Source organism: Theropithecus gelada, chromosome 16 (genome assembly GCF_003255815.1).
Source record: "Theropithecus gelada isolate Dixy chromosome 16, Tgel_1.0, whole genome shotgun sequence".
NCBI lineage: Eukaryota > Metazoa > Chordata > Mammalia > Primates > Cercopithecidae > Theropithecus > Theropithecus gelada.
Genome location: NC_037684.1, coordinates 73,084,166 through 73,099,687, shown reverse-complemented (window position 1 = coordinate 73,099,687; position 15,522 = coordinate 73,084,166). Strand labels below are relative to the sequence as shown.

General features: G+C 46.3%; 1 protein-coding gene and 1 pseudogene across 4 annotated transcripts in view; both read left to right on the top strand.

The window, feature by feature from the left end:
• The window catches only part of SPECC1 (sperm antigen with calponin homology and coiled-coil domains 1), a 318,611-nt gene that overhangs the window by 287,740 nt on the left and 15,349 nt on the right, over window positions 1-15,522 (top strand). For all 4 annotated transcript variants that reach the window (XM_025361227.1, XM_025361226.1, XM_025361225.1 and 1 more), the window contains one exon: window positions 13,026-13,142. In XM_025361227.1, coding sequence (XP_025217012.1) covers window positions 13,026-13,142 — 117 coding nt within the window. The remainder of the gene's footprint in view (window positions 1-13,025; window positions 13,143-15,522) is intronic.
• Window positions 7,150-7,250, top strand: LOC112610439 (annotated as a pseudogene).

Sequence of the window (15,522 nt, the reverse complement as noted above, 5' to 3'; positions counted from 1 at the left end):
TGTTTCAGAGTAGTAATGACATTGAATTGAGTGGGTTGAGGAGGTCTGCATTTTTTTTAATCTTAAAAGATAAGCAGAAGTTGTCAGATTTGATCTGGGAGATAATGAGCCATATAAAATCTAAAGTAGAAAAATGAATGATTGGCTGGGTGTGTGCAGTGGCTCACGCCTGTAATCTCAGCACTTTCAGAGGCCGAGGCAGGAGGATTGCTTGACCTCAGGAGTTCAAGACCAGCCTGGGCAACATAGTGAGACCCCATCTCTAAGAAAAGATGAAAAAAAAAAATTAGCCAGGCTTGGTGGCTTTCACCTGTAGTCCCAGCTACTCGGGAGGCTGAGGTGGGAGGATCACTTGAGCACAGGAGATTGAGGCTACAGTGAGCCCTGATCACACCACTGTACTCCAACCTGGGCAACAGAACCAGATCCTGTCTCAGAAAAACAAACAAAAACGATTAAAGCAATAATATGAACAGGAGCGGGAATGGAAAGGTGTTCCAAGGAATCCCAGAGTTATTTGCTTGAGGGACAAAAGGTAGCTTTTCGCTGCCACAGAGATGTGGCTCACCCTTTGCAGCAAATATAAAAGAAGTCATGTCAGGTGTTCTGATTGTCTGTAGCTGTAGAGCAAACCACCGCGAAACACAGTAGATTACAGTAACATCTTCATTAACCTTATGAATTAAGAGTCTTTAATTTTTGCCAGTTTGAGGAGTGAAAATGATGTTTTACCATTTTTATTTTCTGGTGAGACTGAGCAACCTTTCATACATTTCAGACTATTTTTATTTCCTCTTCAATACGTTACAGATTCATTCTCTGCTAATTTTTACTTGAGTTATTTGTCTTTTTTTTGAGACAAAGTCTTGCTCTGTCACCCTGGCTAGAGTGCAGTGACACGATGTTGGCTCACCTCAACCTCTGCTTCCTGGGCTCAAGCAGTCCTCCCACCTCAGCCTCCCAAGTAGCTAGGACTACAGGTGCACGCCACCACATTTGGCTAATTTTTGTATTTTTTGGTAGAGATGAGGTTTCACCATGTTTCCCAGGCTGTTCTCAAACTCCTGGCCTTGAGCAATCCACTTGCCTCAGCCTCTCAAAGTGCTAGGATTATAGACATGAGCTACCATGTCTGTCCTCTTTCTTACTGGTTACATTAGTCATTTGCTATACATATATCGGTTTTAATTTTGTCACACAGAAACTTTTTTTTAGTCAGATTTCTCAATCCTTTCCTTTATGCTTTTGCATTTTGTGCCTTAAATGGCTTTCTTTCCCCAGGATTATAAGCCTATTCTTTTATATTTTCTTTTAATGTTGTAATTTTGGTTTTCAAGCTTAGCTATTTGGACCTCATCTCTAGGAAACAAGCAGATGGGACTAATCCCTGAGAGAAGGGAAACTCCTGCAGTGATGGATGGCCAGCCCACCAGCTCTCTGCCTGGGAATAAATCCACCTCCCAGTGCAGGGAGCTGGCCTCTGAGTGCAGCACAGCAGCCTCACTGGCTGAGGAGGCGGTGATCAGAGAGGGCAGCTGAAGCCGCCCATTTTATGGAATGGGGCATCAGAAAGGAGGACGCTATGAAGAGAGGGGCCCCAGGAGTCTATGTGCAGGTCTCCACGAGTCCATGGCCAAGGGTTGTGCTCTCTGTGTGCAGGATGAGGCCACTCGAGGTTTACCAGATAGTCTGAGATCAGAACAGATGCACTAAAATTGGATGTGTGTGTACACTTGTCCCGGGTAAGGACCGAACACTGAATGCACAGCAGGGAAGGAGCACAGGCTGCATTTGCTGAGATTTCACATGAAATCTTATGTGTGCATTTGCTTTGTATTCTCTCTCACCAGACTTTCAAAGTAAGTGTGGTGCTCCCTGGGCTCTTACTGCACATGCTGAGCTCCAGTGAGGAGTGAGCTGCTTTTATCCTCTGTGATCTGTAAATTGTTACACTTTCCCCATAGTAAAAACTCAATCTGATTCCACAGCTGTGATAATAAAAACTGATTGGGAAAACCGCAGAGAGATTCAGGGACAAAGTGAGGCTGTTTAGATCATCATGAGCCTGAGACAGCTGGTTCCTGCAAGAATGAACGTACAGCATTTTCTAATCAGTCTCCTGCCTTTTTCCCAAGAAGCTTTTCTTTTTTTCTTTTTGACTTTTGGACTTAGTGTACACAGAGTCAGTTCGTTCATAGACACCTCATGGAGGCAACTAGAGGTCCTTGGTGAAGGTGAAGAAGTACTGGGAATGCAGCCACAGAATCCAGCAGTGTCCTCGGTTGAATTTAGCACAGTACACAATTCAGTGTGTGCCCTGCAGCTTCTCCCCCCAGTGATTGATGTCTTTACCAAATGTTAATAACCAAGGTAAGGCAAGTAACCAGGCAACCAAGGCAAGCGAAACATCTTCAAGAAGCAAATGCCATGGGCTGTGCGGTTTTGCTTTGCCCTGTCCTGCTGCGTTATTCATGAGTGTTGTCTCTACATTCCCCCCTCTGGAACTTTAGTACAACCTCAACACTCTGGGAAGATATTCATGGATATGCACTAAAATTAGGATTTTACCTTCCCGTGTGCAATTCAATATCATCATTTTTCTCAAATGACTTTTGTTCCATTGAGGTGGACAAAATTCTGTATCTTACAATTTTTTTTTTCCTAAACTGTCCTGGAGACCTAACCAATTTTGGAGATGGTTGGACTGTTACCCTTTTATTAAACATCTAAGACTTTCATCAAAAAGTTCCATATTCCACTCAGAAATATCTCTAAGGTACTTATATCCTAGGAAAAATTAATTTTCTATTAGTAACTAGCATTTCCCTGGGTAAAAGTAATCAGCGAGTTTCTTTCTGTTTTTGCTCTACTTTTTCCTTCCCAAAAATCTTGTACATAAATTCCAAATGTTAGTGTTCAGAGTGGACACCACACTCTAGCCCCTTAAGACAATCAAGGTCCTTCCCTCCTTGTTTCCTTCCTCCCTCCCTGCCCTCCTGCCCTCCCTCCTTCCCTCCTTCTCCCCTTCCCTCCCTTTCTTCCTTCCTTCTTTTTTTTTTTTTTTTTTTTTTGTTAGGGTCTCGCTCTACCACCCAGGCTGGAGTGAAGTGATTTGATCATGGCTCACTGCAGCCCCAACCTCCCCAGGCTCAAGTGATTCTCATGCCTCAGCCTTCCCAGTAGCTGGGATTATAGGTGTGCACGATCATGCCTGGCTAATTGTTCACATTTTTTGTAGAGACAGGTTCACGCCATGTTGCCCAGGCTAGTCTTGAACTCCTGGGCTCAAGCAGCTCCTGCCTCAGCCTCCCAAAGTGCTGGGATTTGTGAGTCATCACACATGACCTCCTTTTTAATTGAGGTATAACTTACATATGTGCATGGAGATGTTCACGAAGTGACCCAGGTCTAGAAAGCAAGCATTCAGCCCCCTAGAATCCTCTTCATGTTCCCCTGGTTACCAGCTTCTACTCAAGGGCATTGATGATCCTAGTCCATTTTATTCAGGGATTAATATCAAAGAAAATACCTGAAGATACAGCCTATAGAATGCCTGCTTGGCTGTTTTTCATTTTCTTCTCTTTGTTCTTTTGATGAACCCCTGAGTCTCAGATAAGTGGTCTTTGGGAAAAGTCCTTACCATATTACATCCTCAGGGTGGTCTGTCTGTCTTCTTAGGTTTGGCTTCTTCTGTGAGCATTGAGGACTGTTGCCCAGCAGCTCAGCCAGATTTCACCTCCCTCTACTCTAAGGCCTGAACCAGCTCTAGTCATCCCTTCACCAAAAATGAGACTTTTCACCTCCATCCAGGGGCAGGTCCTGGAGCGAGCTCTCAGCTTGCTCCCTGGGGTGCCCAGGACTTGCCCAGCCACCTGTGCCCAACAAACTGCTGTTTTTCTGCCTGGTACCCGGTACATTGGCCCTGCCCACATGAGTCCCTTGCTGCCATAGCTTCCTTGACCTCTCTGGTCACTGCAGTGGGACTGGATCTTAACCCACCTACCTGGGACCCACAGACCCTGCCTAGCTCCTGGCTGCCCAGGGCTGGACGCTTTTCTAGTCCAGGAAACCAACCCCCAAGAGACTGGTGAATGATGGCATGATCCCATCACTGCTGCCTGCCTCTTCCCTCCAACTCCCACGAACTGGCCCCCAGGTCCCAGGCTGCAAGAGCTCCTGGAGACTGTGCTAGCCCCAAGGAAGTCCTGGCTCCTGGAGGACTGACCCTCTTCCACTCCATTAGGCCATCAGCTGCTGTCCTCAGCCTTCCCTGCCTCCCCCGGGCTCTGCTGATGAGGGTGCAGCACACCGCGTAGCTCATAGCCTCTGTACGTGGTCTGTAAGGGAACAGTAATTTAAGTGACATGGCTTTTCCAGAATGAACTGAGAGCTCTGATGAAGCATAACTCAATTCATCCCTTTTCTGCAAGTCATCTTCCATCCATGTGGAAAGTGTGAATGATACCAGCTGTGCCACACTGATATTGACCCCCTCGTTCCTGAAAATACACCTTAGAGCTCACGAAAGCACACTCCAGTGACTGGAAAGGAAGTCACTTTTGTCTTAAGAACAGCAGCGGAGCAGCCTCTGAGATGCACAGGGCTCTACAGGTTGCTGCTTGGCCTTACCTCTGAGGTTTCCTAAGTGCACACAGCTTTTTTTTTTCGTTTTATTTCTGAGAAATTTAATTATTATAGTTTTTTTTAAAATCAACTTTTATTTTAAAGTTTCAGGGTACATGTGCAGGATGTGCAGGTTTGGTACATAGGTGTGCCATGGTGGTTTGCTGCACAGATCAATCCATCACCTAGGTATTAAGCTCAGCATACATTGGTGATTCTTCCTGATGCTCTCCCTCCCCCACCCCCAACAGGCCTCAGTGTGTGTTGTTTCCCTCCAAGTGTCCATGTATTCTCATTGTTCACCTTCCACTTAGAAGTGAGAACATACTTTGTTTGGTTTTCTGTTTTCTGCACTAGTTTGCTGAGGAAAGGGGCTTCCAGCTCCATCCATGTCCCTGCAAAGGACAGGATCTTGTTTTTTTGTGGCTGCATAGTATGGTGTATATGTACCACATTTTCTTTATTCAGTCTATCACTGATGGGAATTTGGGTTGGTTCCTTGCCTTGCTATTGTGAATGGTGCTGCAGTGGACATAACATGTGCATGTATCTTTATGACAGAAGGATTTATATTCCTTTGGGTATATACCCACTGATAGGATTGCTGGGTCAAATTGTTTTTCTTCTAGATCTTCGAGGACTACAAGGAACTTACACAAATTTACGAGAAAAAAACAACATCCCCATTAAAAAGTGGGCAAAGGACATGAACAGACACTTCTCAGAAAAAGACATTTATGTAGCCAACAAACATGAAAAAAACCTCAACATCACTGATCATTAGAGAAATAAATGCAAAGCAAAACCACAGTGAGATACCATCTCACACCAGCCAGAATGGCAATTATTAAAAAGTCAAGAAACAACAGATGCTGGCAAGGTTATAGAGAAAAATGAACAGTTTTTTTTTTTTTTTTTTGAGATAGTATATTAGTCCATTTTCATGCTGTTGATAAAGACATACCTGAGACTGGGAAGAAAAAGAAGATTAATTGGATTTACAGTTCCACATTGCTGGGGAGGCCTCAGAATCATGGCAGGAGGCGAAAGGCACTTCTTTCTTTCTTTTTTTTGAGACGGAGTCTCACTCTGTTGCCCAGGCTGGAGTGCAGTGGTGTCATCTCAGCTCACTGCACCCTCTGCCCCCTGGGTTCAAGCGATTCTCCTGCCTCGGCCTCCTCAGTAGCTGGGATTACAGGCACCTGCCACCATGCCCAGCTAAGTTTTATATTTTTAGTAGAAACGGGGTTTCACCATCTTGGCCAGGCTGGTCTTGAACTCCTGACCTCGTGATCCACCCGCCTCAACCTCCCAAAGTGCTGGGATTACAGGCATGAGCCACTGTGCCCGGCCGAAAGGCACTTCTTACATGGTGGTGGCAGCAAGAGAAAAAGAGGAAAGAAGCAAAAATGGAAACCCCTGAGAAACTCATGAGATCTTGTGAGACTTATTCACTATCACGAGAATAGCACAAGAAAGACTGACCCCCATGATTCAGTTACCTCCCCCTGGGTCCCTCCCACAATACTTGGGAATTCTGGGAAATACAATTAAAGTTGAGATTTGGGTGGGGACACAGCCAGACCATATCAGATGGAGTCTTGCTCTGATGTCCAGGCTGGAGTGCAGGGGCACCGTCTCAGCTCACTGCAACCTCCGCCTCTCGGATTCAAGTGATTCTCCTGCCTCAGCCTCCCAAGCAGCTGGGACTACAGATGCACACCACCATGTGCGGCTAATTTTTTGTATTTTTAGTAGAGATGGGGTTTCACCATGTTGGCCAGGCTGGTCTCAAACTCCTGGCCTCATGTGATCCATCCACCTAGGCCTCCCTAAAAGTGCTGGGATTACAGGCATGAGCTACTGTGCCAGGCCAAAAAAGGAACACTTTTATACTGCTGGTGGGAATGTAAATTAGTTGAACCATTGTGGATGACAGTGCACACGGCTTTGAATTGTCCCTCAGCTGCACTGAACTGGGAGTTGCTGGCACTCCTGATGCTCAGCTAGAATTAGAGATGATTTCAGATGGCAACTAGGGGACTCGGTTGGGAGTGTTGCACTCTGAGATGAAAGGGAATGTCTTTAGGGGTATAACGTTCTTGGAGCGAGTGTTATGTCGCAAACCATAGTTGGGTGGCCTCCACCTCTGCCAATGTCAGCAATAAAAAGTCTGAGGCAGGGAAACCTTGTTTATAGGAAGGAAGAGTGTTTCCTGACCATAGGCTTGGGCTTGTCTACCTGACTAGACTTGGACTTTTTGTAATAATGATTTTTTAAGGTAGTACACGTCCTCCTTTTTCCTTTGTCGTTTCTGTGTGGTCTCACTGCTGCAGTGCCAGAGTCTGCATTCAAATATGGCCGAGCCCCCAGCACGGCCACCAGTACAGTCTGTCCTAAGGCACTGGGCTCTCAGAGCTCTCCTGCGGGTTTTAGTCATTTTGTTTGGTTTTTCAACCATGGCTTTGATCTTGCCAGACTTTAGTCTCAACCTATGACCCATTTATAGTTACAGATCAAGAACCAGTGCTCACTTTGGCAGCATACATACCAAAATGGGGATGATACAGAGAAGACTGGCAGGTTCCCTGCGCAAGGAAAACAAACAAATAACTTTTTTTGTTTTCAAGAGAGTCTCACTATGTCCCCCAGGCTGGTGTGATCATGGCTCACTGCCACCTTGAATTCCTGGGCTCCAGTGATTCTCCCACCTCAGCTTCCCAAGTAGCTGCAACTACAGACATGCACCATCACACTTGCCTGATTTTTATTTTTATTTATTTTATGTTTATTTTTTTGGGACAGGGTCTCACTCTGTTGCCCTGGCTGGAGTGCTGTGGCATGATCTCTGCTCACTGCAACCTCTACCTCCTGAGTTCAAGCAAATCTCCCCCCTCAGCCTCCCGAGTAGCTGGGATTACAGGCACACACCACCATTCCCGGCTAATTTTTTAATTTTTTTTGGTAGATAAGAGGTTTCACCATGTTGGCCAGGCTGGTCTCGAACTCCTAACCTCAAGTGATCTCTCTACTTTGGCCTCCCAAAGTGCTGGGCCACCACTCTGAGCCCAAAAAACTATTCTTGACAGTGTTAGCTAGCATATAGGCGCCTTTTTGGTTGTGGGAGATGGTGGTATTGTTGAGCTTTCGGATCCATCTGACCTCTCAAATGCTTCTGAAGATTTTGCAGATGAAGAAAAACGCTGTTTTGTATCAGCAATGATAGAAGATGTTAAGTGTGTATAAAAAATTCTCATGATTTGGGAAAAGAAAGATTTAGCAAGTGTTAAAGTGAATTTGGGAAGGGAGGGAGGAAGGGTGAGAAGGAGAACCTGGCCCGTTTGGATGCACAAGTTCCCTGGGGTGGTAGCATTCACCAGTGCAGAGAGCAATGCCATCCACCGCAGAGCCGGTTCCTGGTGGGCCTGACCTGGGCTCAGAAAATGGGGTTCTAGTTTCTTTAACTGACAAGAAGGAACCAAAGTTTTAGCGCTCACTCCTCTAGAATCTGCCCTCTCCCACCCTCAGCCTTTCTTTTCACTCTTGTCGAAGACGGATTGAGCAAGCTGCAGGCCTCTTTCAGCAGGGTCTGCTTTCAGCGCTGCCAACAGTGCTGACATCCATGCCGCGGCCATCCTGCCTGGTGTCCTCTCCTCTGCTCACCCTTCTCCAATGGCAGTGTCCACAGCAAATGGGACATGTGCTTCAGAGGCAAATGGATCTGGTGTTCTGGCCCTGACTGGCACTAGAAATCTTTCTTTTTGCTCTGGCTTTCTTATCTGTAAAATGGGTATAATACTAGTCACTGTGCATGGCTGTACATGAGAAAATGCACAGTGACAGGCCCATTACAGGCACTCAGCAAATGCCACTGCCCTTCCCAGCCCACCATTTTTTTGAGCTTCATATTTAAGGGGCTCCTACTTTTTTTTTTTTTTTTTGTGAGACAGGGTTTTGCTGTCTCGCGCAGGCGGGAGTGCAATGGCATGATCTTGGCTCACTGCAAGCTCTGCATCCTGGGCTCAAACAGTCTTCCTGCTTCAACCTCTCAAGTAGCTGGGACTACAGGCATGTGCCACCACACCCAGCTAATTTTTGTGTTTTTAGTAGAGATGGGATTTCGCCATGTTGGCCAGTCTGGTCTCAAACTCCTGAGCTCAAGCGATCCGCCTACCTTGGCCTCCCAAAGTGCTGGGTTTACAGCGTGAGCCACCATGCCCAGCCAAGGGACTCATACTTAAAGGACTTTGGTCTTACTCATTGAGCATTTGGTTTTCTATTGAAAATGTGGCCTTTCTGTTGGAAAAAGTCTTGTATCCGTCATCATTGCTCTTGGGAAAGAACACTTCCAGCAGAGCAAGTGCTTGCCTTGTGTACATGGTTGCCTTGAGATCAGCATAATGTGTAAACATCAAAATGGCTTTCTGGATATAAAGCCTGGCTTTCCGTCCTCCAAGTCAGCACTGCAAGAGATGGGTCTGGAGATAGGGTCTCTGGCAGCCTGTGCATGGTAGAGGAAGGAAGAGGGAGCTCAGTACTGGCAGGGGCCACAGTGCTCTCTGCCTTTCCCAAGAGGAAAGCAGAAACCAGATCCTCTGAAAGAGGCCCTCCTTGTTTTCACCTTCCCAGGGTTTGACGTCCATAACATCTGGTTTGAATGATTTCAGTGAACTGGATGGGGCACCCTCCACCACCACTTCCTGGTTTTTTTTCCCTCTGCCCTTTTTTTTTTTTTTTTTTTTGAGGTAGAGTCTCTGTCACCCCAGCTAGAGTGCAGTGGCACGGTCTCAGCTGACTGCATCCTCCACCTCCCAGGTTCAAGCAATTCTCCTGCTTCAGCCTCCTGAGTAGCTGGGATTACAGGTGCCCGCCACCACACCCAGCTAATTTTGTATTTTTAGTAGAGATGGGGTTTCACTCCATTGGCCAGGCTGGTCTCAAACTCCTGACCTCAGGTGGTCCACCCACCTCAGCCTCCCTAACCTACAAACCTCTTCAGAAAGTGTAAAATCAAAGCATTCCCCATTTCTAAAGCAGTGTCCAGCTCCCATCAGGTAGCTGTTGAACCCAAAGAGACTTTGAATCCAAAAGTCCACATACGGGATCAGCTTCCCAGTGGCCCCAGAAGTTACAAGATGGGGCCCTCCCAACAAAAGGCATCCTCAGGCTTTTACATAATGCTGATGTATGTGCTTAGCGACTGCTGAAAGTTGGTCGTGCTTGAGTCATGAAAGCCAAGATGAAGAGACGTTATTATGGTTGTGTGTTGCTTTCAGCCAAATACTCCTCGCTGGGGAAATGTAACTGCAAAGCAGACTCCAGAACACACTGTCTTCCTGAAAGCCGGTGCTTTTGGGGGACATTCTGGGGCCCACCAGGGTCATCCTGGACACTGACTGAAACTGAGAAGAGGTTTGCTGGGAAGACAGGGACAGATTACTTGTATCTGTGTCATTCAGGTATATCCTTGTATCTATGTCATTCAGGTAAACCCTACATGTGACATGTGACACCATCTCTTTTGACCTCAGTTTCAAATGAGATATTTCACCAACCTTATTGCTAAGGGTCAGGCTAGGTTGAAATAACCCTCAAAAATTCTAGATAAAAAGCTAAATGAGATTATAGGCTTTTTTTTTTTTTTCCTAAGATTATTTGCTTCCAGAACCCTAGGGAAACTTCACAGGAAACATGGTACCATATTTTAGTATACATCTCCACCTATGCATGTTCTCCAGAACCTCTTTACACACACTTTGAGGAGAGTTCCATCAAACCTCCTTCTCTTATTCCATCTTAATGTCGTGCCTTATTCCTCTTCACCCTGCCTCTCCTTTTCAGCTACAAATTGATTCTGACAGAAACACCCTAAATGACCTTCCCAGGGCAGTCAGAGAGTTAACTTGTTGTAGGGCTGCATTTGGCCATCTGGGCAGAGGGAAGGAACAGTGGTCAGTGTTCCCACCCACCACAGCTTTCCAAGTTTGCTGGCTTCACATTTCCCAGGACAGGGCATGAAGAGGAAGAGCTCCTCAGTGGCTGTGGGGAGACTGCAGGAAGGAACCCTAGACTTGCCCGATTCTTCTTGTCCCAAAACCCAACGCAGGCCTAAAACTCAGCCAAGCCCAAGCTATGCCCCGCTTCTGCAGTCTCTTGCAAGGCCCCTGCTTAAACAACCTGAGCTCCCAGCTTTAGCAGGCTTGGGAACCTGATGCTTCATTTGGGACAAAGTTTGTGGATCCAGGGAAGAAAACCTTGTTGGGGTGAGCAGGTGGGTTGACAGGACTGAGGATCTAAGAGGTGGGGATGTACTGGAGTCCCCAGCTGGCCTAGGGGCCTGCACAGGAGTCTTCAGAAGCCACCGTCGCCATGGGCAGGGACTTAGAATTGAATTTTTTTGTTTATTTGTTTGTTTTTTTGAGACAGAGCGTTACCTAGGCTGGAGTGCAGTGGTGCAATCTCAGTTCACTGCAACCTCCACTTCCCAGGTTCAAGGCATTCACCTGCCTCAGCCTCCCAAGTAGCTGGGATTACAGGTGCCCGCCACCACCCCAGCTCAGTTTTGTATTTTTAGTAGAGATGGGGTTTAACCATCTTCACTAAGCTGGTTTCAAACTCTTGACCTCAGGTGATCCACTTGCCTCGGCCTTCCAAAGTGTTGGGAATACAGGCGTGAGCCATCATGCCCGGCTAGAGTTGAATTTTAGTTTCCTTATCACTGTGCACCAAGCAGCTGCTGGGAGCTGCACCCATCCTGAAGGAGGAGCTTCTTTCTTCCCATGCAGTCTCATGCTCCCTGCTTGTTTGGCGTGCCGATGGGGCTGCTGAGCAGGAAGGGTTTTCTTTTCCCCCTGAGAAGCCTCCTAAATGATGGGGAGAAGAGTGTGGTAGGAAGAGCAATCCAGAGACAGCCTTGTAGGTCTTTAAGACCTTCTCATCTTGGTCTGCTTGTTGTGAATTGGGATTATACAGAGATGGTGATGGTGGTAGTGATGGTAGTGATGGTGGTGGGGATGATGGTAATGATTATGAAGGTAGTGATGATGGGAATGGTTATGAAGGTAGTGATGATGATGGTAGTGATGATGGTAATGGTTATGAAGGTGGTCATGATGGTGGTAGTGATGATGGTAATGGTTATGAAGGTAGTGATGATGGTGGTGGGGATGATGGGAATGGTTACGAAGGTGGTGATGATGATGGTAGTGATGATGGTAATGGTTATGAGGGTGGTGATGATGGTAGTGATGATGATGGTAGTGATGGTGGTGGGGATGATGGTAATGATTATGAAGGTAGTGATGATGGTGGTAGTGATGATGGTGATGGTTATGAAGGTAGTGATGATGGTAATGGTTATGAAGGTAGTGATGATGGTGGTGGGGATGATGGGAATGGTTACAAAGGTGGTGATGATGATGGTAGTGATGATGGTAATGGTTATGAAGGTGGTCATGATGGTGGTAGTGATGATGGTAATGGTTATTGAAGGTAGTGATGATGATGGTAGTGATGATGGTGGTGGGAATGATGGTAATGGTTATGAAGGTAGTGATGATGGGAATGGTTATGAAAGTGGTGATGATAGTGGTGATGATAGTGATGATGATGGTAATGGTTATGAAGGTGGTGATGATGATGGTAGTGATGATGGTAATGGTTATGAAGTTAGTGATGATGGTGGTAGTGATGATGGGAATGGTTATGAAGGTAGTGATGATGGTAGTAAGGATGGGAATGGTTATGAAGGTAGTGATGATGATGGTAGTGATGAAGGTAATGGTTATGAAGGTAGTGATGATGGTGGTGATGATGATGGTAATGGTTATGAAGGTGGTGATGATGGTAATGGTAAGAAGGTAGTGATGATGATGGTAGTGATGAGGGTAACGGTTATGAAGGTAGTGATGATGATGGTAGTGATGATGCGAATGGTTATGAAGGTGGTGATAATGGTAATGGTTATGAAGGTAGTGATGATGGTAATTGTTATGAAGGTAGTGATGATGATGGTGGCGATGATGATGATGGTGATAGTGATTCTTCCTTGACGAAATGAGTCTGGGAAATGCTGGCATGTACAAAACTAATCAGGTGGGTTAATTTGAGAATAAGATACCTTTGAGCCTTTGATGACTCTCCTGAGAGATGGACGGAAATCCTCTACTGTTTTGAGCACTGAAGGCTTTTCCTCAGTGCTATTCTGTGAATGGAGTTGGGCAACACCAGGCCATTCCTGATACCAAAACAAAATGTACTCTGAGCAAATTTGGGAAGTTTATTCTTATGTTGCCTTACTGAAAAATCCAAAGGTAGATTCCCATCTTATCCCAGTCTCCCTCATCTGTGATACTGCATAGTTCGCAATAGTATTTGTTTATTACTACTTTTCTCTCCTGCAGAACATCGACATCACCAATTTCAGCAGCAGCTGGAGTGATGGCCTGGCCTTCTGTGCTCTGCTCCACACCTACCTGCCTGCCCACATCCCCTACCAGGAGCTGAACAGTCAGGAGAAAGTAAGTCATGGCCCTGTCACCTTGGTTATCCTCTAGGAAATGCAGGGGGATTCCTAATTGAGAAACCCCACTGTGAGAGGGGCTAACAGGCCTGAAGTAGAAGTTGGGATATTGATACCAGGTATAAATAACTTGTGAATGTGTGACTGCACCGTGGAATCCCATCCTCAGCAAATCTTCCCCAGCTTCCCTTCTGAGGAATCTCACCTTCATGGTTTCAAGACCTTGGCCAGCATTTTTCAAAGCCTATTCCAAAGAACCAGCAAACACCAACAAAAAGAATTCCCTGCTCAGATAAGTCTGGGACACTGTATATTGTATCACATTTTCAGAGAGCATGGTGCCTGTTAACACATTAAAGACTTCAGGAAGTCCTACATTAAGAAATCTGTGTGACTGTTTAACCCAACATAGATCAGATCCACATAACCTCTTTACTTATATTTGTTTATTTTACTACAATCACCATAACAAGGGTTGGCAAATTTTCCCTGTTAAGGCCACGTAATAGACTCAGTGGGTCAGTTGGTCTCAGTCACAACTATCCAACTCTACCATCGGGCTAAAGAGGCCATTGATCACTTTGTAAATGAATGGGCATGGCTGTGTGCCAACAAAACTTTATTTACAAAAACAGGCTATGAGCCAGATTTGGCCCATGGTCAGCAGTTTGCCAACCCCTGACCTAGAACCTCCTACAAAATGTCCCACAGAGAATACTTTGGAAAATGCTGTGCTGGGTCCTGCTGTTGGTCACTCAAGAATTTCTTGTCAAGCATTGGGCACTGTCATAAGAAAACAATAAACAGTAGAGACGTTCTGCGCCCTCATGAGCTAGACAGACAATAAGCAAGCGAGTAGATTTATAACAAGTGAAATTATAAATGAGCAAGGATAAGTGGTCAAAGAGCCCGGAGAGAAACTCAGTGCTGTGAGACTGAGTGACGGGGATCGCATTTAGACCAGGGAGACTGCAGCAGTGATGTCAAAACTGGCGTCGGGGCTGGGCACAGTGGCTCACGCCTGTAATCCCAGTACTTTGGGAGCCCGAAGCGGGCGGACACCTGAGTTCAGGAGTTTGAGAGCAGCCTGCCCAACATGATGAAATCCCGTCTCTACTAAAAATACAAAAATTAGCTGGGCATGGTGGTGCGCACCTGTAATCCCAGCTACTTGGGAGGCTGAGGCAGGAGAATTGATTGAACCCGGGAGGCAGAGGTTGCAGTGAGCCAAGATCGCACCCACTGCACTTCAGCCTGGGCAGCAGAGCAAGACTCCGTCTCAAAAAAAAAAAAAAAAAAAAAAAAAAAGAAAGAAATTGGCATTGGAAGGTAGAGGAGGCAGCAGTGCAGAGCCAGGGCTATGGAGCAGCTGCAGCTGCTGGGGAACACCTTGGTGTTGTTCAGGCCGTGGAAGAAGGCTGGTTGGCTGGATGTGGTTAGTGGGGCCAGAGAGGCTGTGCTGACCCAGGGAAGCCAAGGGGCAGACCCTGTAGCTGGGCTGATCCGGGGAGTCCGAGGGGCAGAGGCTGCAGAGCTTCCCCACAGCTCTGGTTTGGCCTCACCCACTAACCACTAGGATGGTAGCAACGCAGATGGAAAGACCTAGAAAGATTCAAAATATGTCTCAGACAAAATCGACTGGACTTAGTGACAGATTGGTTGTAGGGGAGGAGGAGAGGAAGGAGTCAAAGATGATGCCTTGGTGTCTAGTTTGAAAGGGCCATTTTCTGAGATGGGGAGGGCATAGATATGTTTAAAAGCTCTGTTCGATTATCCCACATCAGGATTTAAATAAAGTACAAAGAAGGGTCATAGCAATGACAATAACTGAGCGAAGTAATTTAGTTTTTTAAGGTGTTAGAATTTTCCAGAGAAGCAAAACCAAAAGAGAGAGAGAGAGAGAGAGAGAGAGAGAGAGAGTGTGTGTGTGTGTGTGTGTGTGTGTGTGTGTTTGTGTGTGTGTGTAGGTGGGGGTGTGGAGGGGTGGGGGCCAGGGAGAGAGATTTATTCTAAGGAACTAGCTCGAGATTATAGAAGCTAGCAAGTCCAACATCTGCAGGGTAAGCCAGCAGGCTGGAGACTCAGGGAAGAGCTAATACTGCAGTCCCAATGTGAAGGCCATTTGCTGGTGGGATTCCCTCTTCTTGGGTGAGGTTAGCCTTTTCTATTAAGGCTTTCACCTGATTAGATGAGGCCCACCCACTCTAAGTGGGGTCATTTGCTTTGCCCAAAGTCTGTTGTCGGGCCATGCACGGGGGCTCAGACTTGTAATCCCAGCACTTTGGGAGGCCAAGACAGGAGGATCACTTGAACCCAGGAGTTTAAGACCAGCCTAGGCAACATAGGGAGACCCCCATTTCTACAAAAAAAATTTTTTT